We start from the raw sequence: 27,354 nt of genomic DNA, 5'->3' as shown, positions 1-27,354 counted from the left end.
ATCAGGCCCAATTTCATTGATTGCCTGGCACATGTGGGACATAATGAACTCCCCTGTAACCACTATCCCTGGCACCGATGCATCTATGGCACGAATGAACATTGTGCCTTTGCAGGAGGACACAAGAATGTTGTACACATTTCTCTTCCGCGCATCTGTCCATCCATCACAAAGCAAAGTACAACCATACTTTGCCCAAGTGGCCTTGAGAGGCTCCATCTCCATCTCCACAGCCAGTTGCTCCTTGCGAAGCTCAGTAGTGCGCAATGTCTCGTAGGAGGGGCCATCCCACTCACACCCAATGCGGGAGATAGCTCTCATTGCCTTCTTCCATCGAGGAGTCCTGACAATGTGGAAGGATAATCCACATTGAATAAACAACTTCATCAACTCCCTCGTTGCCTCTTTCATGGCAGCCTTTTGCATACTTTTGCATACCTGCCTGTACATGTCCTTTCTTGAACACTGGAAGACTAGTTCTTTTGGCTCGAGGTGCCGAGCTAGAACCACCTGCAACACCACCTGCAACCTCACCACTGGTATCTTCCTCTCTGATACTGCGAGTCCTCTTGGAGACACTTTGACGTGCTTCAGGCTCTCCCAGATTGGGGATATCCTCAAGGGGGATACCTAGCTGCATGGCCTTCCAAGCCTTGAGGCTATCATAGATTTCTTGTGGCACATGCTTACATGGCCCAATGCCGAAACCCTTTGTTTGTGAGAAATGTGCCTTCAACCTGGTGACACTGCCATGGTGCTTATTAGCACAAAAGTTGCATTTCCACTTTCCGGAGCCTGAGCCACCATATCTAGACTCGAAGGTGACATTGTTCCAAAGAGAATCACCTATTCGAGGCATCCTACAAGACGAGGATAAATGCAGATTGTTGGCCCTGCAAGTGCGACACCGTGGAAGATATGCCATAAATATTGATGGAAGAGAAAAAAGTGTGCTGTTTTGTGAGTTGTGCAGAGAAAACCAACTTAAAGCAAAACAGGACTTTACCCCTTTGGAAGACCTCCACAAGGCCCGAGGACACCAAGGAGCTGGGGGTCGACAGATGCGATGGAAGGACAAGAAGGATGGCACGCAAATCGGCGAACTCGCATGCGGTGGCCACTGGGAAGCGTGATAATATGCGCCGTACGAATCCAGGAAAGAAAACGTTTTTTAAGGTTTTTAAAAACTGCATGTTGTATGAAACGCGTTTCATACTGTACGAAACGTTTAGAAACGTTTAGAAACGTTTCGTACGTTTCAAAAGTGTATGAAACGCGTTTCTATGCAACACTGAGAGTGTCAAATCCCCACGGATCTCCTTGTGATCATTCCTGATACGAGACTCGAATCCTGCAAACAAACGAATAAACAAACAAGGGGGTGTAGGCCCGACTCACCTCCCAACCATGACAGCCGTGGGCAAGCCCACAGTCTTGGCTGTCCCCACCGAGCCATGAGCTAAGCTAACTAGAATGACGTACTGACCAATCTCCTCCTCGCGACGTCCCATACCGCCACGAAGCTGCCCTCGCGGGCCTCGAGATTGCTGCTGGCCTCAGCTGTGTGAAGCAGGTGCACGTCTACACTAGATCCAAGCTCCAAGACCATAGAGCTCTCACAAACTCGCGAGACTCTCTATATCCCAATAACTAACCTTGGCCACCCTTTTATAGGCTCTTGGCCGGCCATCGGGCGTCCACACTTGGACACCCGCCCGTCCATACTTGGGTGCCCGCCCGTTAGTATATCCCTAACTCAGCTCGTCAATCAGCCTGCCTAGCTCCAAGCTTCCCCAAGCCTCGAAACTAGTCTTGCGTGCATGTAGCACACGGTAGATACACACTGTGCACATAACATATACGAGATTCAAATCCTGCAAACAAACGACCCTACCATCTACCATCCCCATCAACATGGGTTTCTTTGATGAAGAAAAACACATACTATTTCTGAAAACAGCAGTATGCACAGAAAAAATAGCAAGCTTTTTAACACATACCTTTCTTCGACCTCGTCTTCTCTACCTACCGACTTGCTCGTTCACGAGGTATGCTCTGATACCACTGTCAAATCCCCACGGATCTCCTCGTGATCATTCCTGATACAAGACTCGAATCCTGCAAACAAACGAATAAACAAACAAGGGGGTGCACGCCTGACTCACCTCCCAACCATGACAGCCGTGGGCAAACCCACAGTCTTGGCTGTCCCCACCGAGCCACAAGCTGAGCTAACTAGGATGACGTACCGACCAATCTCCTCCTCGCGACGTCCCATACCGCCACGAAGCTGCCCTCGCGGGCCTCGAGATTGCTGCCGGCTTTGGCTGCGTGAAGCAGGTGCACGTCTGCACTAGATCCAGGCTCCAAGACCATAGAGCTCTCACAAACTCGCGAGACTCTCTATATCCCAATAACTAACCTTGGCCACCCTTTTATAGGCTCTTGGCTGGTCATCGGGCGTCCACACTTGGACGCCCGCCCGTCCATACTTGGGTGCCCGCCCGTTAGTATATCCCTAACTCAGCTTGTCAATCAGCCTGCCTAGCTCCAAGCCTCCCCAAGCCTCGAAACTAGTCTTGCGTGCGTGTAGCACACGGTAGATACACACTGTGCACATGACATATACGAGATTCAAATCCTGCAAACAAACGACCCTACCATCTACCATCCCCATCAACATGGGTTTCTTTGATGAAGAAAAACACATACTATTTCTGAAAACAGCAGTATGCACAGAAAAAACAGCAAGCTTTTTAACACATACCTTTCTTCGACCTCATCTTCTCTACCTACCGACTTGCTCGTTCACGAGGTATGCTCTGATACCACTGTCAAATCCCCACGGATCTCCTCGTGATCATTCCTGATACGAGACTCGAATCCTGCAAACAAACGAATAAACAAACAAGGGGGTGCAGGCCTGACTCACCTCCCAACCATGACAGCCGTGGGCAAGCCCACAGTCTTGGCTGTCCCCACCGAGCCACGAGCTGAGCTAACTAGGATGACGTACCGACCAATCTCCTCCTCGCGACGTCCCATACCGCCACGAAGCTGCCCTCGCGGGACTCGAGATTGCTGCCGGCCTTGGCTGCGTGAAGCAAGTGCACGTCTGCACTAGATCCAGGCTCCAAGACCATAGAGCTCTCACAAACTCGCGAGACTCTCTATATCCCAATAACTAACCTTGGCCACCCTTTTATAGGCTCTTGGCCGGTCATCGAGCGTCCACACTTGGGCGCCCGCCCGTCCATACTTGGGTGCCCGCCCGTTAGTATATCCCTAACTCAGCTCGTCAATCAACTTGCCTATCTCCAAGCTTCCCTAAGCCTCGAAACTAGTCTTGCGTGCGTGTAGCACACGGTAGATACACACTGTGCACATGACAGAGAGCCGGGAAAGACTCGGCCAATAGCAAATCAGAGGACTGGCCGGCAATGCATAAAAAATCTGAAATGATGCCTAAAAATAGGCAAAAAAAAAATATTTAGTGCCTAGATGCATACGTAGGGCTTCAAATGGAGCCAGATACAAGCATGAATGTGCATGGGAAAGTCCATCTGGGGATGAAATAATTTCCAACGCCTCCTCTTCAGTGCCAAATGGGTGAACCAACTCCAGCAAGAAACAACCTCCTCATAAAAGGCACAAAACTCGCGAAGATATGGTACCGAGAAGGTCTCTGGAAGAAGCCACAAGAAGATCGAGAAGATATCGAAGACGAAACACCAAGATCAATTGGAGAGAGAAGCCCTCAAGAGATGGAACCATAGATGGCTCCGAAAAATGTGGTACCTCCTCTGCATCTACAACAAGTATTGGGACCGAAGTAGAATCCTCCTCTGAAGAAGAAGGAAATGAAACAACCACTGGAACAAACGGATCATCAATGATAGCTAAATTTGCCAAGTTCGAAGTAGGAACAGGCTCCAAGATAGTGGAAGATGCCTCCTCTGAAACATAAGAAGGAGAAGCAACTGCTAGGAGAGAAGCCACCAAAGTAGGAAGCTCCAAAATATGCGAGGATATCTCAACAAAATCATCCACTTACACTATAGAAGAACCACTATCCTCCTCTGAAAGAGAAGAGAGAAACCGATAAGCTTCATCCATACTCTCCACATACTGATCAGCCTCGATCTTATCCTTTGTATGCAAAATGGGTGGTACCTTCTTCCCTCCTTCCACAATCTCAAAAGGCGCCTTGCCTGTCGAGGTATGAACAGTGTTGTTGTATGCAAACTCCACCAAAGGAAGATACTTTTCCCATTGTTGCTTGTGCTCTGACACATAACACTTGAGAAGATCTAACACTGTAGAGTTGGCCTCTTCCGATTGACCATCTGTTTGTGGATGAAATGATGATGAAAACTTGAGAGTTGTACCCATGTTGTCAAACAACCCTCTCCAAAATAAACTCGTCATCTGTGGATCACGGTCACTATTGAGAGACGTAGGCAAGCCATGATACTTGAAGATGTTCGCCATGAACAACTTCACCATATGATCCACTTTGATCGTCTTACGCACGGGAATGAAATGAGCCTGCTTACTGAACCTGCATATGATAGTCCAAATGCCATCATTGCCCGTTTGTGTCCGTGGAAGATCAAATATAAAATCCATGGCAATGCTCTCCCAAGGTCTATCTGGAATAGGTAAAGGCTGTAGTAACCCTGGTGTCTTTTGACGGTCAAACTTTACCTTCTGACATACGATGCATTGCCTAACAAAGGCATCAACATCTCTTCTCAAGGTTGGCCAATAAAAGAAAGTCTCCACTGCTTTTACCGTGGCGTCAATACCTCTATGACCTGCATACCGTGGAGCATGACTTTCAATCATAACCTTGAGGCGCAATGGCCTGGTAACACACAGTCTGCCATGCATCAATAAAAACCCATCTCTGAGAGTATAATGCTCATGCCGCTGACCCTCAGACATCTGATCATACAACCTTTCAAAGTCCTCATCATGGGCATACTGCTCTTTCATTTCATCAAGCTCATGATGATAAGCAAGTGAAACTGCTGAGACCTCTGGCTTGCGTGACAAAGCATCTGCCACTACATTCTTTTTGCCTTCCACATGCACAATCTGGAAGTGAAACATAGACAAAAAGTTTGCCCAACGCATATGCTTCTCTGAAAGCTTAGTTTGCGTAAGGAAATAACGCAAGGTCTGATGATCTGTCTGCACAATGAAATCAGCCCCAAGCAAATAGTGTTTCCATGTAGAAAGAGCATGAATTACAGCCAACATCTCTTTCTCATAAACCTGTAAATGCTTCTCGGCATCTTGCAATATTCTACTCTCATAGGCTATCACATGTCCCTCTTGCATGAGAACTGCCCCAATGCTACTTCCACATGCATCACACTGGACAACAAAAGCCTTTCGGAGGTCCGGTAACACCAATACTGGATCCGAAGTAAGCTTTTCTTTGAGCTTTTTGAAGGCTGTAATTTCCCGATCAGCCCATCTAAACGGAGTTGCCTTCTTTGTTAAGGCATGAAGAGGCGAAGCAATTTCAGCAAAATACCGTACGTATCGCCTATAATAGGAACACAATCCTAGAAAGCTGCGTACATCATGCACGGTCCTCAAATCTGGCCAATTAAGAATTGCTTCCACCTTCGCTAGATCCATACGGACTCCATGCTTAGACACAATATGCCCCAAGAAATGTATCTCTTGCCAAAAAAACTCACTCTTCTTGCCATTAATAACCAGCCTATGGTTCCTGAGTTCTGCAAACACAATGGCCAAATGCCTTCTATGCTCTTCCTCAGTTTGTGAATGCACAATCATATCATCAAAGAATGTGCCCACAAACGCTCTATGAGGCCTGAAAATCCTGTCCATCATTCTGTTAAATGTGGCAGGTGCATTTGTCAAACCAAAGGGCATAACCAAAAACTCATACAACCCAAACGTGGTTCGAAATGCTGTCTTATGCACATCCTCGGGTCTAATTCGTATTAATCTGATGATACCCGCTTTTCAAGTCAATGCGACTAAAGACTGAAGAGCCCTGTAAGCGGTCCAAAATGTCATCGATCCTCGGAATGGGGAATCGATTCTTGATGGTATTCTTGTTCAACGCCCTGTAATCAATACACATGCGCCAAGAACCATCCTTCTTTTGCACTAAGAGTACAGGTGAGCAAAAGGGTGATGAGCTAGGCTGTATCAACCCCTTATTCAAAAGCTCCTGTACCTGACTCATAATTTCTTCCTATTGGGCTGCACTAACACGGTACGACGGTCTATTTGGTGGAGTACTACCAGGAATTAGATCAATGGCATGATCTTCTGGCCTCTCAGGAGGAAGTTCTCCAGGCAATGACTCGGAAAAACAATCTTGGAACCCACATAAGAAATCAGTCCTGTCCTTATCTAGCATAGACAAATTAGACTTAGACTCATCATCTTGTGCATCCTTTACATAAATCAAGTACACGGAAAGATGCTTTTTCATTACTGATGAAATTGCCGAAACTGATACAATCGGAACAGATTCCCCTTTAAGTTTTACATCCAAAACATGTTCTTTCCCTCTATGAGTCAAAGCAATCTTCCTATTATATGTATCCACCACCGCATGTACTCTGTGGCACCATGGCATACCCAACAAAACATCACATCCATCAAGTGGCATGATGAAAAACTCTTCGCTATCCACATAACCCTACAAATGAAGCCTGAGCTTCCCAATGATAGGAGTGACGGGTTCTGCATACCCTGGACAAGCCATGTTAGCCTCATATAACGGCCCCATCTCCTCTGCACGAATCCCCAATCGGCCAACCAAATCCGGTGAAATAAAGTTGGCTCTAGCACCTGTGTCAAAGAATATCAAGGCATTTTGATCTCTCACTTTGCCCCATGCCCTAAACAACTATGTCTCTTCACCACCTGGCTGTTCCCCCACAAGATCAGGAACTAACCCTACAGAAGGTTTTGGTTTCTTTGACTTGGGCTCTCCTTTATTGTCAGAGTCCTTTTGGGACTTTCTCTTGGGACAATTAAATGACATGTGTCCCTCTTCAGTACAGTAAAAACATTTCCGAGCATCTCTCAAAGCATGTCTCTTCTCAAAAGTTCTCTTGGGCATTGGCAACTTCTTATACCGCGTCTCTGAAGACCCTTTAGCATCACGTGAAGCATGCCCAGATTTTTCAGCTTCCTTGCTCGAGTTCTTACTTCCTTTAAACCCAGATGAACCTCCAGTGAGTAACGCATTAGCTGTCATAGCATTCTCTATCATCTGTGACATGTTTGTTACTCGAGTCTTGATACAATAATCACGCACCTCTTTGGGCAGCCCACAACAATACTTCTCTACCTGCTCAGACAAAGGCACTGCACGGTAAGAAGTCACTGGAAGTAAAGCTTCCCAAAACTTCTTGTTATAATCTTCCAAATTTTCACACTTTGAAGCATCCAACTTGTGCCATGCAGTCATAACATCCACCTCAAATGTAGATGTGAGCCATACGGAAGAGAACACCTGTTTAAATTGTACCCAAGTAGTGGGTGCTATGCCCTGCAAAAGAAGAGTAGACCACCACTGCAATGCATTGCCTTTGAGAAAAGTCGCAACTTTTCTCACCTTTGAGGACTCTGTGTAATTTCCACCAGGAAAAGTAGCATCAAACTGCTGAAAAAAGGTAAGTGCTTTTAACTTATCTTTGGCTCCACTGAATGTATCAAATTTCACAACAGCTCCCCCTTCCTTAAAATCCTTCGCCTTACCCATAGGCGCAAGATTATCGTAAGGAAGTGGCTTCACAAGATTGCTACCCCCAGTATTCATGCCCATCATAGGGTCAACATTACCAATTCCCACACCTGGCATGCCATACATTCCAGCCATGTTTCCAAACATTCTAGGCTGCATACCGGGCTACATGCCACCATACATATTTGCTTGCATTCCAGGTTGCATGCTCCCAAACATGTTTCCTTGCATACCGGACTGCATTCCACCATACATATTCCCCTGCATTCCAAGCTAAAAATTAGCTCCAAAGGGCCTTGGCATACCCATGCCTCCCTGAGGATAACCCCCAGTCATAGATTGGAACACCGAGCCACCACCAAAATAACCTGGATGCATAGTCTGCTGAGGAATAGATGGCTGTCAAAAGAAGGAACTCTGAGAGTTAGCACCAAAAGCATGCTGCATGTTCGGAAACTGTCCAAAAGATGAATCCTGTGGGATGGCACCACTATGACCTTGAGGAAGGTTCTTAGAACGAACCTTCTTCTTCTTCTTTTCAGGCTCAGAACGGGATCTCATAATGTAACACGCGGAAGCTCTGGGAGTCTTCTTTCAGCCCTAAACACTCTTGAAAACCTTCTGATGCAAAACGCACCATCTGATGCAAAAACGCAGGTAGAGAGAGAGTAGAGAGAGAGAGTGAGAAGTGCTGGAAATTCAGTATATACTATGGTACAAAAAGGTACATGTCTTTGCAGCCCTTGGCTGCCCTCTTGAAAAGGTGATAACACACCCAAAACTTGCCCTAGACTAGGATCCTAATGACTCTCACCCCTAGTGGGCGGAATGATTAAAACAAGGAGCAAGGAGCCCTTTTTATATGGGACTTTTGACACTTTATGCTGGCCGACTGCTGGTCAGCCAGTTCCATGTCCAAATAATCCCTTTTAGCCCTGCCCGACTGCTGCTGGTCCTTGTCTTTGATGCGCATGCTGCCCTCCCCTCTGCTGACGTAAGCCGACAGCTCCTCTGGCAGCCAGCATCCACTGTCCTGCAGCCGACAGCCATCTGATCCATGCTTGGCTCCATGTCCACCTCAGATGAGACACCTGAAGCTCCTACATTCTGGTTCTACTGGTTCATAGTCTTTATCTGCTTGCCTCTTCTGGATCTAGCCCTAGAAATGTCCATGGCATCTGTGATGCACATGACATCCCCCTCTGCTAAACTTGATGACGGGAATCCAACCTGCTCTTGGATGACTGTCATCATCCCAATCCTGTCCCGAAGTCCCTCTGTCATCTTCCATCCCTGGCAAACCTTTTTCTCTGAAAATCCGGTCTGTTTCTCCAAACCACTCTCTCTGATGAAGATCTATGCATCTGGTCTTCCTCTAGTCCACAATCCATTCCTGCCCTGACTTTGAACACCGTCTTGGTCTTCATTCCTGGAACTGAGTCTGGCACTCTCACATCACCCTTGGAGGATCAACCTCCCTTGGGACCGTTCCCTTAGAACCTATCTGGCTCACGGACCTGCCACCCCATCTGGCACTGTGGAACACCACCAACAAACCTCCTGGGAGTTCTTCCCGATCTGTGTTCCCGCCTTGGGCTTCGAATCCGTGTACTTTCCTGTACCTTGGACCTGTACACCATCATATGGGACTGAATCAGTGTTTAGCTTTGCTGGGCCTGATGCTCTGATACCAATGTAACACGCGGAAGCTCTGGGAGTCTTCTTTCAGCCCTAAACACTCTTGAAAACCTTCTGATGCAAAACGCACCATCTGATGCAAAAACGCAGGTAGAGAGAGAGAGAGAGAGTGAGAAGTGCTGGAAATTCAGTATATACTATGGTACAAAAAGGTACATGTCTTTGCAGCCCTTGGCTGCCCTCTTGAAAAGGTGATAACACACCCAAAACTTGCCCTAGACTAGGATCCTAATGACTCTCACCCCTAGTGGGTGGAATGATTAAAACAAGGAGCAAGGAGCCCTTTTTATATGGGACTTTTGACACTTTATGCTGGCCGACTGCTGGTCGGCCAGTTCCATGTCCAAATAATCCCTTTTAGCCCTGCCCGACTGCTGCTGGTCCTTGTCTTTGATGCGCATGCTGCCCTCCCCTCTGCTGACGTAAGCCGACAGCTCCTCTGGCAGCCAGCATCCACTGTCCTGCAGCCGACAGCCATCTGATCCATGCTTGGCTCCATGTCCACCTCAGATGAGACACCTGAAGCTCCTACATTCTGGTTCTACTGGTTCATAGTCTTTATCTGCTTGCCTCTTCTGGATCTAGCCCTAGAAATGTCCATGGCATCTGTGATGCACATGACACATAAATTCAGCAAACTTCTCACTTTGTGTGAGCTGCATAAACACATCCATAACACCGGCCAAACGATTTTTAAACTGAGCATCATCTTCCTCTTTACTAGGCACATCTTCTGGCTGTGTTACATCCTCATAATGCTCATCATCTGTAGCCTGTTCTCCTGCAAGAGTATCCTTAGATTCATTTCTTTCAAGAGAGGTCTCTTGCTCTTCCTCTTCATGATAAAAGTACTCGTCTTCTGTATCAGACATGCTGCTGAATTTTTCAGTGATGACACTCCTCGAGTCAACCACGAGCTCACCCCCTTAAGAAAGTTGATGATAGGTCTCGGCAACGGAACCTTGAAACCGGCCTCTGGTAGAAACCAAAGTGCGGTAGACTAGCAGTCACCCTTCCACTTGTAGTCCAGATATAAAAAGAAATGTGATTGGAGCTAGAGTGCCCCAAATCTGAAAAGAGAACGACACCTGTTGGCCCCAAAGCTTGGCGCCCCTTTCGGTATTTCTTTATTCAATTTCAAAAAGATGTAAAGCTGAGTACAACAAAACCAGCCAAGAGAATACACCTGTATGTCCAATCTGGCAGCCCACAATACCTCTTAGCACAGAGGATTCACACACAGATCTGTGTCCCACAAAAGCAACACTCTGTGCTTCCCTCTGATCAGCCAAGACCATTCAGCAGGACAGCCTTGAGCATACATTTGGCATATCTCATGCACATGATTCCACAACTCAGCACAAACATACATTCACTGTCCAATCTCTGTTTCCACCCTTTTCAATCTGAAATACCCCTCCTCTCACAAGGGGCCAGATAGCACAACTCTGCAGCAAACATAAGCCAATGGAAAGAAAGACCGATGGACAAGTTCAGAGCTTACTAAATCAGCTCGTGGTTCTGCACTCGCGAGGCCAATTGTACCAGTCTGTGCATGCCAGAGACTGTCTGTACTTTTCCTCTTGCAACCACCTGACTGTTACTCCAAATATACTCTGGTAGGACACCACCTGCAGCTGTCCGTACAATCTGTATGTTCATCTATTGCTTGCGTTAGAAGAATTTGCAGCAACTGAACCTGTCTGTGTCAGAAAACTACTACTGTGCTGTGCTGTCCTGCACAGTACCCGCCTGCCCAGCTAACAGCGACTGTACTGTTCTGTACAGTATCCACCTGCAGCCCCTAATGCGTACAGGTCAGAACCAACCAGTAGTCGCCTGGGTCTGCAACTGCCTGCTCCGCCAGTTCTCTGATCGCCGACGCCGCCTGCAACCACAGCCGTCACCTACCCTATACGGCCTGTACTGGCCACGTGGACTGTACGTCTGTACGGCCTAGTCAGCTCTCAGCCACTGTCAGCGCCGCCTGTACAAGTAGAAGAACCTGCAGCAGCCGTACTGCTGTACTTGCTGTCGTACAACTATGTACGGCCTGCACACGTGGACTGTACGGGCAGGTTTGCACAAAAAACAACAGCAAAAACCACAGCCAGCAGTCGACCAGCTTCTTTTCTCCTTCTCCACGCTTGAGCTTACACGACTCCCCAAAAGCTAGAGAGAGAGAGAAGTGAGAGAGGCATGCAACTCCAAAAGTGGAGTGGCCTCTCTCCAAAAATGTCCTAGGGCCCCAACTTTAATAAACATTAAAGTTCCCTAGGGGCCACTAAGGCCTAAGGGCAACCATACATAAAACATTAAAATATTAAATTTTAATGTTCTAGTTCCCCCCTTCACACCTGGAGATGTCCATACATCATTCTCTCTGTCCGGGCACCCCAAATGTGAATCATTTAATATTTTTGCTCAGCAACCACCATGCCCACACTTGTGCTATTCCATTTTCACAGGGTCATGACACTAGAGTTGCTTTTTGAAAAGTAGCTTTTGCTTTTCTCTACTTTTTGACCAAAACTAATGCTTTTCCAAGTGCACATTGCAAACCTTAGGGTCCTTGTCCCCATGCCTCCTTCCACTAGTCCACTGTCTTGGCAAGGGTTCCATCATGTGAATAATGCTAGGAAGGCCAAATAATTACACTCGGCCCTGTACAAGAAAGAAATAATACAACTCAAATTCAAGTGGTTGAGAATGAAGATGTCAAATCACAACCCTGTGACCTAGCACTTGGCCTACAAAGAAACGCACTGTGAAGTCCAACCTTGAGGAAAGCATATGAAAATGTGACGATTTGGCTACCCATCTGTATAGATGCACCAATGCTCCTAGTCGGCCAGTAGTATTGCTGTTAGCCAGCTATACCCGACTACCACATCATCAATGCCACGTGACAGTGCCATGTGTCACCTACGTTGTTGGACTCTGCTCATCAGCTGCTATGATGCTATCTGGTGTCCCGCTCTACCCTACATACTCGTAGGTGTGCCACATTCTCCCCTACTTGCATTGCAATTGTCCTCATTTGCATCGTGTCCATATAAAGTGCTCTTCCATAAAAGGAAAAGATCCAAGCAAAGCTCATCCAAGATATCCAAGATCTCGAACAATGCGAGACCACTTTGCTACCACTGCAAAGGCTCACATTCTGTTCTCTCTGCGTTGGCACGAAGACTTGCAAAGAAACTTGCAGATAGCCGACTTTGTCACATGCACACCTATGCCATGGCTAATCCTCGACATGAACAGTCTTAATCCTTGATTAATCCAGCAGTTAGGACAACATATAGGTCATCATCAAGGATCATCATGAGCATCTTCATCATTAGCATCAACATAAGCATCAGCAGCAGCAGCGCATCATCATCATCAGCCACAGAATCATCCTCATCATCAGCAGCCACATCATCATTAGAATCACCATCATCATCATCATCAAGGCAGGTGGAACCCTGTCGGTTGCCATCAGTCTACTGTCAGCAACCAGCAAGGTCCCAACCAACCGACAGCCAAGCGCTAGAAGGAAAGGGCAACATGGCTGGACAGCACGGTAATCAAGCACAGCATTATGGGAACTTTCCTCAATACCATGTCCAGCAGTAGTAGGCGGACTGCCTTCAGGGCTGGCTGACCAGCTCCTCTAAGCATATATAAATACACCAAGTCAAAAGCCATTCATTAATCAGTCATTTCAGCAGTGTAGCAAGTCTAGTTATTAGTAGAAGATATGTAAGGGGCCAAGGATCAACCCCTTTGGGGCTGAACAAGGGCCCAAGCATGTAAAGACAACCATGTCACCTTTTTGTACGATATTAAATACAAGAAAACCTAACAACAATCTCTCTCTTCTTCTCTCTCATATGTCTTAATCATGTTAAGTCAGCATCTTGTTCTTAATCAGCCTTAGGGCTGTGGATCAGTCCAGTAAAGGCTTCCGCGCATGCAACAGACTTCCACTTGATCAAGGACTCTCCGTCTGTCCAACCGTCCAACAATCTCCAAGAAATCTGTATATTGTGAAGATATACACCAACTAGCCTATCCTCCAATGATAAAGACAAATGTGATGACATGTCCTCATGTGGTGCCTCCATGACATCATACACTGAAGTTACTCCACACAATGCAAACGGTAGGTGAGAAGAGTCCTCCTGAATGACCCCAAAAACTAAAGTGACCGCCACTGAAGCCAAAGATTCTCCACTGAGTGCAAACAGTAAATGTGAAGACTCTCCTCTCCCTCAAAGAGACCTGGAAGAAATCTCCCTCTGTTTGTACATGTGGCATGATGCAATGCATTGGAATGTAGAAGCCCGGTCCGATGTAACTCCTCTCGAGAGCGAGGTGAGTATCCACTGTATGGGTGTCCTCCTCCTGGGTTTGACAGAAGCAAGGGGTCAGGGTGGCTGGAGCAGAAGCTCTCTCAAAAAAGTGTCCTTGTGTCTGTGGGGCTCGAGCAAGAAGAGCCCTAGGCAACACTGGTCCGTGAAGTTAATGATCCTGGAATAGACAGTGAAATGCCACGGATCTCGTAGTATCCTTGGCTCCTCTATCTCAACCTGTATGCTCAGCTCTTCCTATCTCCACTCTGAGGCAGTGGGATGAAACCTGTATCTGGCCAATAGCAATCTGGATGGCATGGAACATGTGAACACTAAGGTAGCCCGGTTGCTAGATGAATCCATCCTCAGTGAGCGTGAGGAAGTGATCTCTTTAGTACAGCTTCGGTGAGAACTCCAAAGGTGTGATCCATGTCCAGTGGGTATAGAGGCTGAGAAGATCTAAATAACCGGATAATCCGGTTGGTGTCCTAGAGAAAAGGGGAGTCCAAACTGTACTGAAGGAGTGGGAGGCGGTCCATGCAGAGCCCATATCCCGTGAACCAAGTGGAAACTTGTGCATACCATACTCCAAGGTGGCCCCAGAGAGAGAGAGAGAGAGAGGGGGGGGGGCGACCAGCAGTGTAACACACTGTGCTACTGTACGGGTAGGCTTTTTTGGATGTGCACTAGGCTGCCTACAAGGCAGCAAGTAGAAAGTTGAGGCTGTAAGAGCAGGGGCTGAAGCTGTGCAGACAGTTGTGTGTTGTGTAGACAGCAGGCAGAAGAGAAACGTGGCTGAAAGCAAACATGCAGGCTGCTTTCATGATTATGAAACAATTCAAAGAAGATGGTATGGGTGGCTAGGCCGGAGTGGGTTGTAGTTGCATGCATGTATGCACAACACACAGTAATGGTTCTAGTGCGCCATGTGTGTAGCAGGCATGTGCATTTGCAACACAAGATCAAGTTTTCAGGCTTCATCAACAACAAAAGCAACGTCTACAACCACTATATGGTGCAGTTACTAGAGAGCCCAAGGCCTTAGATACAACTTACATAGAAAAACATATTGTAGTGAAATTACACACAAGAGCTTTCTAGAGAGTCTTAAATCATCTGAAAATTTTCATGAATTCACATATACAAAGGATCGTGTTAGAAATCGGTCCATGTGCTTGTGGGGATGGTTACTGTTAAGAACCAGTAAATAACTGCTGCTAGTTCTTGCATAATAAGAGTCACCTATGAAATCTGGAGGATTCAAAATCCAGGACACTCCATTGGTACGTAGATCAAGCACAAATAAAACACATTTACACTTCCAGAATTGTGGCAAAAATCACATACCCCATCAGATTCACGCGCAGATGAACACTCAGCTCCACAAAAAGCTCATACATCTGGCCCAGATCGGCTGCGTTGCCGTGAGAGTAGAGTAAGGTGAGGCGCGCAGATGGATTGCGGACATAGAGAGCTACAATGTTGTTGCCCCTTTTGGTATTCAGCCACAAGACGTCAACGTTCTCTCGGTTGGGCACGTCAGAAAGCTTCAATTTGCCTGTGGTCTCGTCCTTCACGACCTGGTATGATGGCGGCGTGGGTGGGAAAAAGGCAAATCTGGCTGCAACAGACGAAGTTACTGCTCCCATATTAAAAAAACAGAGGGCAAGATTTGGCGTCAGAAAAGCCTCATCTCCCCTCTGCTGTTCAGGAAGGGCAGAAATGAATCCTAGATAAGCTCCATCTCCTCCCTCTTCTTCAAAAAAGTGCAGAAACCAAACCCTAAAAGAGCTTCATGGCCTCTCTGATGGAGACACAAACCCTTGTGTATTTAAAAAATTCCTTTCCTCTTTGCTGTGAAGAAAGCAGAAGCCTGGATGGTTTGCGTCGATGCAGGAAGCAGCGGAGACGTCTCATCGCTGCAGAGATTTATGGAAGCTTTCCTGTGTGCTGCTGCAGAAGAAACCCTAGAAAAGCTTCAAATTACGTGTGTTTCTGAAGAAATCGCAGGAAGATAAACCCTAGATCACAACTGGGGTTTCTGCGATGAGATCCGACAGATTTCCAGACGCAGGGAGAGAACCCGATTGAGATGAGAAACCCTATGCATGTGTCGGAGAAAAAGAAAACCCAAATAGGGTCAAATTTAGTTAAGCCCCCAAAAAATGTCAAAATAATAACTTTTTGCATAAATTAAAATGCTTGTAGAAATTTGCTGCTTCTGTTAATATTAATATATATAACTATTGTTCCAAAAAAATTTAAAGAAATTTGTAGAAATGTAGAGAGAAAAAAAAAAGGGGGGGGAGGGCAACTTTGTGTATTTTTTCCGGCTTGAATAATGAAAAAATTGCCTAAGATTTCTCATTGCCCTTATTTCGAGGATTCCACTTCTTATATAATTTAGTTATAAAACCGGCATGTAGTATACACTTTGGGGAACTGAAATCGTGTTGTAGACTGAGGAGTTGTCGTTGGTTGAAAATTTTGTTTCTATCGAGCATTGCTATATAGTATAAACTGGATTGTGGAGTTTTGGGGTCATACCCTAATACGTCAAGGGTTAATTATTTTTCACCTTAAATTTAAGGATTAATATGTGGTTTGTATGGGTAATAAGGTTAAGAATGGTCGTTCGAGATGGACGTTTGTGATTATGTGTTGGTTAGGTTTATAAGTGTGATTTTCATCTCAACTTCCACATAATGATACAACCTTCCATGGCAAGAGGCTGTTGTATAAATATTCCTTCTTCATTTATCATTGTTATTTCAATAATTACTTTATTTAATTTTAATCATTACTTTATTATTGTTATTTCAATCATTACTTTATTTAATTTTAATCCAGTTTACTTTAATCTTTAAACAAATGTGCAAAGCTTTTTAATCTATTTGACTTGATACTATCTACATGTAAAACAATACCTTGAAAGAGTATTTGAATTATAGGTTCATTTTAAAACTTGGACTGTGAGACAAATGATGTTAATTGTCTATTTCTTAGTCCTTTTAGGAAGTAGGCAATTTGTATGTTGGTTTTAAAACTTAGATTGTGACTAATGATGTTAATTGTCAATTTCTTAGTCCTTAAGCAAGTTGGTGCCTTGGATGAGTTTTGAGTTCAAAATGGAATGATGGCATTTTGCTCCAATCTTAGCATTGTGTACTCGTATGTTGACATTATAGCAAGCTATTTCAACCATGGCATTTTATTCCTTTAGAGATTTTATTATTCAATGCAATGTATGCGGTTTAGAGATAACTTAAATCAAGTCTTGTTGCTTAGTAATTTGTTGTATTTAATTCACCTGACCATGAGGTTATTTGACGACTTCCTTGAGCATGCAAGGTAATAAGACATCTATACCTTATGTTGACATGATTGTGCTTTTTAGATACGTGATTTGTTTTTATATTGTTTATCTCCATCAAATTAAGCTACGAATTAAGCTACTATATGTGCAAGATAACAAGCTAAGTTTCCCTTTAAGTAATACAATGGAAATTGGTCTAGATTCATATGTTATTTCTAGATTCACACATCCTAAGCTTAAAAGAGGAAGTCCTTTGTTGTCACAAGAGTATACACTCTATTTTTCTAGGCAAATTTCCTAATGAAAACGTGTCATTTAAAATTGCACAAAGTAATGAAAGAGATTTTTGAAAAGAAAATTAGTATTATCATGAGCCAAAAAAAAAAAAGATAGGGTCTTATCGATTGAATACAAAGCTTTATTTAAACAAACATCACTTAGAACACTATCATATAAAATTACACAAGTAATGAAATAGATTTTTGAAAAGAAAATTAGTATTGTCTTGAGACAAATATATATATATATATATATATATATATATATATAGTCTTCGATTAAGTATTCAATCTATTGAATACAAAGCTTTATTTAAACAAACATCATCACACATCAAGCATAACTTAAATAAAATCAATGGCACACCACAACATAGATGTGTTTCATGTAATCGTCATCTATTTGTTGAATTTCAAGTAACAAAAGCACAAAAACAAAAGCCTTGAATTCATCAAACAAATTTTTAAATAAGGATTTATCAACAAAAAAAGGTGTGTAGGCTTTGTAATGTTTGTAAGAAATCAAGAAATCAATTTCCAATGTACTTTTGTCATCTAAATATGTGCACCAACACACCTATAGCATTAGTTGCGAAATTAGATAATAGTGATATTGGAGAACGGCTACGATCCCTATGAATTCATAAGATTTGCATTGCTTTGTGAGCTAGGCTATCAAGGCCAATTTTTGCATTAGAAGGTAGTATTGTTGGTTAATGTGTTTAAATATAAAGAATATTGCCAAGATTTTTAAATGACGAAGCAAGTTTGTTGATCGGAATCAAGCAACTCTAGTACAACAACAAACCTTACCTTGTTGGGTGTGGAAGGCCAATATGTGTTATGCAAGCCATAAAGGATTTGATATCAACACCTCTTTATGTGTATATGAAAATCCACATTGGAAGCATAATTTAGAAACAAACCCAATCTCAAGTTTAGAACCTAAAGATGAAAATGAAAATGAAAATGAACTGGAAGAAGACTATGATGTAGCGATCGATTCACTTATACATAGCATTATTAGTTCAGAGGTGATAGTAGATTATGAATCTCAATGTCTAATGGTAGGCCCTCTAAAGATACTCCCCATAGCCTATTCAAAGATACTTTTACTTCCCACCCCTTTTTTGGCTAAGCTTGATATAAAAGCACAAAAGAGATTCGTTAATTACAAAATGGGAGTTCATTAATTACAAAATGGGAGATTCTATATTTTGAGCGCACATTTGCAAGTAATATACTAAACTTATTTTTCAAAGTTATAAAAGTATACCGGGGATTCTACATTATGAGCACACGTCTATAAGTAATATACCAAAATTAATTTTCAAAGCTATAATAAAACCTTGATTCCATCTCTATATAAGGCTAAGAAAAGGTGCTTTAGAATCCTCAGCATTAAAAGTGAAAGATGTTATTGGTAATACCAATATATAGAACTTACTTGAATTTAAATATTGGGAACACATATATTCCAAAACTTGTGTACATCACCTAACTACAAAAAATAAATGTTAAGAAATGAGATTTTGTAAAGTTAAGTCCATCGGGACCACCACCTACATTTTTGTTGACATTCTCATCTATTAAGCGACAATGATATCCATTGGTGAGTTGCTTTTAAATTATTTTTTTAAGTTTGTAAAAAAATTTAACTACGAAAATGAAGAAGACCTAGCAAAATTCCTCGTACATAAAGATCATAGTGCTTGTGTGTTGAGAAATCGAGCTTAACTAGTGTGGGAATGAATGACATGCCAGGATAATAACTTTGCTCTCTTATGCCATTAGAATGGTTGGTGAGATTATGGTTGATATGTCACCAATGGTTTACAAGATGTATGATAGCCACTTTGGTTACTAGAGTTATGGCATACTTATGGTGCACATAGTCAGGTTCACACTGTGGACCTTGTATGTTTTTGTAGTACAGTACTTTCCCTTATAGTATGTACTCTTATCTTTATGTTTTAGTAGCAAATTATTTTCCTTATAGTATGTACTCTTATCTTTATGTTTTAGTAGTTAATTATTTTCCTTGTAGTACATACTCTCATCTTTATGTTATGGGTGTAGATAAGTAAGAAGAAAGAAGAAAATTCAGCCATCCATCTCTCTCTTATGTGTTTACCTACTCTTGTGTGTGTGTGTGTGTTAAGAAGTTTTCTTACAAGGAGCTCAAGCTCAAGTTTTCTCATTGCCCTTATTTCAAGGATTCACTTCTTATACAGTTTAGTTATAAAACCGACATGTAGTATACACTTTGGGAACTGAAATCGGGTAGACTTAGGAGTTGTCCTTATTCTGTTTGGTTGAAAATTTTGTTTTTATCGAATGTGGTTTGTATGGGTAATAAGGTTAAGAATGGTCGTTCGAGGTGGACGTTTGTGAATATGGCTGCCAAATTTTGTTTGAGAATTAATTAATTTGTTGAGGTGGCATAACCTTAGGAGTGAGAAATGGGACGTGACCTTAGAGTGTAATATATGGAAATGGGAGGTCAAACAAAAAATCGAATTCTGACGGTCTCTCTGGATCCTTCCTTAACTGCCTTAGGGTGGCAATAAAATGGAAAGAGGTTGTGGCCTCCACACACACACACACACAGAGATTCGCCTTGCATTGTCTACGAGAGAGAGCGATCCGGCTTGGTCAAAAAAAAATAAAATTGAAAGCTACGAAGCGATGAATAAGCGATGGTGGTTTAAACCTTAGAACCTTAATTCATTAATCGAGCTCATTAGAGCTCGATTAATTAATTAATGTGTGTAGCCCGAATATGTGTGATTATGTGTTCGTTAGGTTTATAAGTGTGATTTCCATCTCAACTTCCACATAATGATACAACCTTCCATGGGAAAGAGGCTGTTGTATAAATATTCCTTCTTCATTTATTATTGTTATTTCAATAATTACTTTATTTAATTTTAATCATTACTTTATTATTGTTATTTTAATGATTACTTTATTTAATTTTAATCTAGGCTACTCTAATCTTTAAATAAACGTGCAAAGCTTTTTAATTAATTTGACTTGATACTATCTACATGTAAAACAATACCTTGAAAGAGTTTTTGAATTATAGGTTGGTTTCAAAACTTGGATTGTGAGACAAATGATGTTAATTGTCTATTTCTTAGTCCTTAAGAAATAAACAATTTGTATGTTGGTTTTAAAACTTGGATTGTGACTAATGATGTTAAGTGTCGATTTCTTAGTCCTTAAGCAAGTTGGTTCCTTGGATGAGTTTTGAGTTCCAATGGAATGATGGCATTTTGCTCCAATCTTAGCATTGTGTACTTGTGTGTTGACATTACATCAAGTTATTTCAACCATGGCATTTGATTCCTTTAGTGATTTTATTATTCAATGCAATGTATGCGGTGTAGAGATAGCTTAAATCAAGTCTTGTTGCTTAGTAATTTGTTGTATTTAATTTCCTAATGTTTAAGCATTTTACTAATGGTAATCTTTAGTAAGTAATGAAGGCCTTTTCCATGGATCAAAACATACTAATTCACTTTGACCAAGAATTTCACCATGGTAATAGACTAAATATATTATTTTTTTAAACAATATCTTGTACTTTTGGATATCATTTTACCCCATTGTCCTTGTGGCATTTTGTTGTGTCTTATTTACACAATGCAAAAGAAATAATCCACCTGACCATGAGGTCATTTGATGACTTCCTTGAGCATGCAAGGTAATAAGACATCGATACCTCATGTTGACTTGGTTGTGCTTTTTAAATGCGTGATTTGTTTTTATATTGTTTAAGTTAGTATATCTCCATCGAATTAAGCTACTATTTGCAAGATAATAAGCTAAGTTTCCCTTTAAGTAGTACAATGGAAATTGGTCCAGTTACAACTAGAAAACATAAAAGGACTACGTTATTTCTAGATTCACAAATCCTGAAGCTTAAAAGAGGAAGTCCTTTGTTGTCTCACAAGAGTATACACTCTATTTTTCTAAGCAAATTTTCTAATGAAAACATATCATTTAAAACACTATCATATAAAACACTATCATATAAAATTGCACAAAGTAATTAAATAGATTTTTAAAAAGAAAATTAGTATTATCATGAGCCAAAAAAAAATAGTGTCTTATCGATTGAATACAAAGCTTTATTTAAACAAACATCATTTAGAACACTATCATATAAAATTACACAAGTAATGAAATAGATTTTTGAAAAGAAAATTAGTATTATCATGAGCCAAAAATATATAGTCTTAGATTAACTATCCAATTGATTGAATACAAAGCTTTATTTAAACAAGCATCATCACACATCAAGCACAACTTAAATAAAAGTAATGGCACACGACAACATAGATGTGTTTCATGTAATCGTAATCTATTTATTGAATTTCAAGTAGCAAAAGCACAAAAACAAAAGCCTTGAATTCATCAAGAAAATTTTAATTAAGGATTTATCAACAAAAAGGTGTGTAGGCTTTGTAATGTTTGCAAGAAATTAATTTCCAATGTAATTTTGTCATCTAAAATATGTGCACCAACACACCTATAGCATTAGTTGTGGGATTCTACATTATGAGCACACATCTATAAGTAATATACTAAAATTAATTTTCAAAGCTGTAATAAAACCTTGATTCTGTCTATATATAAGGCTAAGAAAAGGTGCTTTAGAATCCTCAACATTAAAAGTGAAAGATGTTATTGGTAATACCGATATATAGAACTTATTTAAATATTAGGAACACATATTTCCAAAACTTGTGTACATCACTAGACTACAAAAAAAAAATGCTAAGAAATAATATTTTGTAATGTTAAGTCCATCGAGACCATCACCTACATTTTTGTTGATTTCCATTGGTGAGTTGCTTTTAAATTTTTTTTTAAGTTTGTAAAAAAATTTAACTACTAAAATGAAGAAGCCCTAGCAAAATACCTTGTACATAAAGATCATAGTGCTTGTGTGTTAAGATATCGAGCCAGGATTATAACTCTGCTCTCTTATGCCATTGGAATGGTTGGTGAGATTATGTTTGATATGCCACCAGTGGTTTACAGGATGTATGATAGCCACTTTGGTTACTAGAGTTATGGCATACTTATGGCGTACATAGTTAGGTTCACACTATGGACCTTGTATGTTTTCGTAGTATTCGTAGTACAATACTTTCCCTTATAGTATGTACTCTTATCTTTATGTTTTAGTAGCAAATTATTTTCCTTATAGTACATACTGTTATCTTTATGTTTTAATAGTAAATTATTTTCCTTGTAGTACATACTCTTATCTTTATGTTATGGTTGTAGATAAGTAAGAAGAAAGAAGAAAATTCAGCCATCCATCTCTCTCTTGTGTGTTTACCTACTCTTGTGTGTGTGTTAAGAAGTTTTCTTACAAGGATCTCAAGATCACCCCCTCCCATGCATTCTTCTCATGGTATCAGAGTGCTAGTTTGTGTGTAACAAGCTCAAGAGGTAAGCATGCTATGAGAATGTATTTTAATCCCTCTTAAAATAATTATTCCACCCTTTTAAATAGTTTGAGGATACCTAGATTATTTTTGTGTCATGCTAAATTATGTAATATCATAGGTGATACCACTATAGATATTAATACGTTTGGTGAAATGACATATGCTTGGGGCCTCCATTGTTTGTTTTACAACTTGTTTGTATAGCAGGGTGATTCCTGGAGTACTTATGCCTAATGAACATTTGTGTGGTGATGGTTTATTTACCTATGGAACATGTATTGAATTTACCAAACTATTTGTTGGATATTTTATAGGTAAGGAGGACATGGAAGATTGAGATTGATGTGCAAAAATAATTATTTTGGAAGGCATTCACAATTTTGAGTAAGCTCTATATATATGTGCAAGCTTTTGCACATTATTTTATTTATTTTCATAATCTTATACTCAAAACATATACTTTAGTAATATTTACTTTTTGATATTTTATAAAACTTAAAAGATTTCCCCTAGGCTCAAGTAATTTGATAAAAATAGAGCTCTCTGATAACACTATGGTGTCCGTTCATACTTGGATGGCCATGAAACAAAAAGTACCAATGGCATCAATACACATCCTCACTATAATACTACCATAAATATCTAATATTAAGTACATTCATCTTCTATAGTTTGTATAGAATAATACCCCTCATTTAGGGAAGAGATACTCCTCTCTAGCGAGCTTATCCCTTAGGAAAAACATCAGACAACATAACTCCTAGGTATAAACTTCGTAGTTGAGATAGTTCTCTAGCACTATCGCTAGGGTAAAGAATCTAGCGAGGTAACCTTGGCGTGACCTTCTAGCTAAGATAGTCCTCTAGCACTACCACTTGGGCAAACCATTCGACAAGGTAACTTAGGCATAAAAGAAAACTCACAGTCCTCTTGCACTACCTCCCAGGTAAATCATCTAGCGAGGTAATCTAAGTATTACTAAAAAATACCATGAGTAAATAGTAGAATCTAAGGCTCAAAGGGGAAACACCACATAAAGTAAATAAAATGGTAAGCATAAACCAAAAAGGTGACCTCAGCCATAACTTAGGCATAAAAGAAAACTCACAGTCCTCTTGCACTACCTCCCAGGTAAATCATCTAGCGAGGTAATCTAAGTATTACTAAAAAATACCATGAGTAAATAGTAGGATCTAAGGCTCAAAGGGGAAACACCACATAAAGTAAATAAAATGGTAAGCATAAACCAAAAAGGTGACCTCAGCCAACACACGTCATGAAAAAAATCATGAGACCTATGGGTTTTTGGAGGATGCCTCCCCTCCTCAGCCTACAACACTCGTGGTGGAGGAGGTGAGAGGATGACCAATGGAATGATGCCTCTCGACAAGGTGTTAAACTAAATAAGATCCTCCTTGGCTATTGTTGAAGTGCCTAAGAGTGGCCAATTCTTGAAGTCTTTAGCTTGCCAGAATTAGGGAAGAGCATACTATCCAGCTATAATGTCAAAATTGGTTCAATCCAAAAACCCTAATTTCTATAAAACATGGTATCCAGTGGAAAAATGGATGTAGCGGATAGCTCAAGTGTCCGAATGGTAAGGTTTAAGGCTAGATGGGAAGCTTAGGGTATGGGGAACCTAACCCTATGCTCACTTTGCCAATTTGAAGCGTTGTTTCTGACTAGGCCCCACAATCCTTCAATAGAAATCATAATATTTCTGATCATCATTTTCCAAAACTCTGAGTCCATTGTATTACAAAAGTGTATCCTCTGAACTCTCTGTTGAAGACCAGCTGGCCAACCAACTAGATCCAGTATCAAAATTTGGTTCCCAAAAATCTTTCCTTTTTGTCCATCCAAAATCTTCTTCGATGTACGCATGGGTGTCCTAGCAACTGCGAGCCCGTGCACCGCCTGGTCAGAACCCTCTAGGATCCTCCTTAGGTGTCCTAGCACTTCACTCAGGGACGGCTTCGTCAGTCCTCGCCCATCATACCGGAAGCACACCATTTTAACCATACCGAGGCTGGTCAAGACCTCGGCGGGCTTTGTCGCGAGCAACGTCCCTTGACGATTCCCTGCCACCAGTTGTTCCAATGAACCTCCTCTTAGAAAAACATAAGCCAAATGCTTCCTCCAGCATTATGGCGTAAAACAATCCTTTGAATGAAAAAAACAGAGGTTCCAATGCAAGTAAAATTCCAGTCTGAGATCGGTTTCAAAAACCCTTTTTCCATAATTCCCAGTTTCATAATGAGGATCCTTGATCTCTCACGAGGGTAATCTACCCATCATTTTGTCCATTTATCCAACTAGATTCTTGGTGAGTTTGGTCAAGAAAAAACTAGATTAGTTTTGGTAGTCTATTCTTTGGATTTAGTAACTGGAATTGGTCACAAAGTTTTTGTTTGATTCAGATCGAGAGAAGGACAATTAGGTTTATTGTCTGTCCCTCACGTAGTTTAACCAAATTCATTCCGTTTAGTTCTATAAGGATTCCCTTCAACTAAACATCTAGATTTTGGGTAAATATCAATTTAGTGATTTCACTAATTAAAATATCCAAAGATATTCCTTCTCCCACATAATTTCTCAACCTTAATTCATTAGGTAGAATTATGATGGAATTTCATCTTTTAACTAAAATATTGAAATACCTATTTTTTTTGAATAAACTTGAAATCCTTCTTTTTCTCATTTCAATGAGTGTAATCCAATTGTCATGGGAATTCCTCTTTTTCCATAAATTAAATCTCTCTTTCTTCTTAAAAAATTACATAAAAATATCCATTAATTTCATTAAGCTAAAAATCCCACTTTTCTCATTTAAATATTTGAATTCCAATATGGTGGGAATTCCTCTTTCATCATTTAAATTTATCTATACAAAAAGATAATTTTAACTATATTTTCTCTTAAAATTTAAATAAAAATCTTTATTAATTCCTTTACACTAGGAATTACACTTTCCTCATATAAATATTTGGATTGCAATATAGTGGGAATTCCTCTTTCATCATTTAAAATTTATCCATGCCAAAAGATAAATTTAACTAAAATCCTTTCTTAATTTTTAAATAAAATATACATTATTTTAGCAATCCAATTTTTTTTCTTAATTCATTGGAATACATGGATTTCTATTGTCATGGGAATTACTCTTTTAACATACAAATGAATTACTAGAAATTTCTCTTTTTTCTGATTTATTATTTATGCATAAACATAAAAATCAATTTTTTTTTCATGATTACTAATGAGAATCATTCAATTAATCTAGGATGATTAATCCTAGAATATGGTAGGAAGTCCTCTTTCCATAATATAAATGAAAACGATTTATGTGTTTTTTTTAAAAAAAATTTACCATAGCTCCGCTGCTGCTATTACTGATAATTCTCAATAAATTTGAAAGAATAAGGTTTAGTATTATTCATGTGATTAGAATAACGCCTAATTGAATCATTATCCAATTATGGATTGATTCTTAATTTTACCATAAAGTAAATAGCATAAAAGTATTAAAAAGCCATTCTTTTGGCCTCCAATTAGACAAGCATAGAAATTACTTTTAGATTAGAGAAATGCTTCATGAGAAGCTTCATTTGAATTGAGAATAGGTCATAGGAATGACCATTCTTTGGGGGAGAGAGAGAAATGCCTAAAAACCATTATAAATTAAGCATAAATGGAAATTTATGTATTTCTTCATTACAATACATTAAAGAACTTCAATAGTACTCAAAAGCCATTCAAATTAATGCTTCTCAAGCTTGAGAGGGATTGAGAAGAGAAACATTCAGAGATTTAAGAAAAAGAAGATAATAATCCACACTTTACCTCCTAAATTACTTGATTCTTTGATCACAGTAGAGGCCCCCAACCAATCAATTGGTTTGGTATGTTGTTGGAGTCTCCAAGGAAGATTGAAGAGAGAGAGAAGCTCCAATCTCTTCAATTTTTAGAGGGTTTCTAGAGGATAATAGAAAATAAGCTTAACTTAGAGTAATACCGGCATAGTTTAGTTCACATATGAGAATACAAAGGAATGAGGGTCTATTTATAGGTGAGGGAGGCCACTTACTGAGTCCAACTGAGTTCTAGAATTTTCCAGCTTCAGTTTGGTGGACCAGTTTGGCTCCCTTTTTGATTTGGTTTGATCCAAGAGAGAGAAGAGATAAAAATATCCTATTATTTTTTGGTTTGACACATGTGAAATAGGCGCCTTCTTGAAGGGCCCCCTTTTCCTTACCTATGTGTCAAAAATGAATGATTACTCCAAAATATCTCATTTTTTTTATTAATACTTCATAATTTTTAACTAATAAACCTAGTACTTAGTCAACTCTTCATCTTATGTGGGCATTTACTCATTTTTGGGTATTTTCTTTTATTCTTTGGATTTATGTTGTCCCAACACTTGGATTAATCTTATTGGTCCATAGAAACCTTAATTGGACCATAATCAAATTTTTTTTGAAAATCTTGACCCTTAGGCTAAGGTCTT

General features: G+C 40.7%; 1 protein-coding gene across 8 annotated transcripts in view; it reads right to left on the bottom strand.

The window, feature by feature from the left end:
• The window catches only part of LOC147607355 (uncharacterized), a 34,273-nt gene extending 18,354 nt beyond the window's left edge, over positions 1-15,919 (bottom strand). For 7 of the 8 annotated variants that reach the window (XR_015264655.1, XR_015264656.1, XR_015264659.1 and 4 more), the window contains exon 1: positions 15,130-15,913. Coding sequence is in view for 1 of the 8 variants with exons in the window: in XM_086790231.1 (XP_086646357.1) it covers positions 15,130-15,431 (302 nt within the window). In the remaining 7 variants the exon portion in view is untranslated. Of the gene's footprint in view, positions 1-15,129 lie in introns of all 8 variants that reach the window. The other variant, XM_086790231.1, reaches the window with a different exon arrangement.
• Positions 15,920-27,354: the final 11,435 nt, after the last annotated feature.

This window comes from Cibotium barometz, chromosome 55 (genome assembly GCF_041138505.1).
Source record: "Cibotium barometz isolate CiBa-2024 chromosome 55, ASM4113850v1, whole genome shotgun sequence".
NCBI lineage: Eukaryota > Viridiplantae > Streptophyta > Polypodiopsida > Cyatheales > Cibotiaceae > Cibotium > Cibotium barometz.
This window is presented reverse-complemented; position numbering and strand designations above follow the sequence as displayed.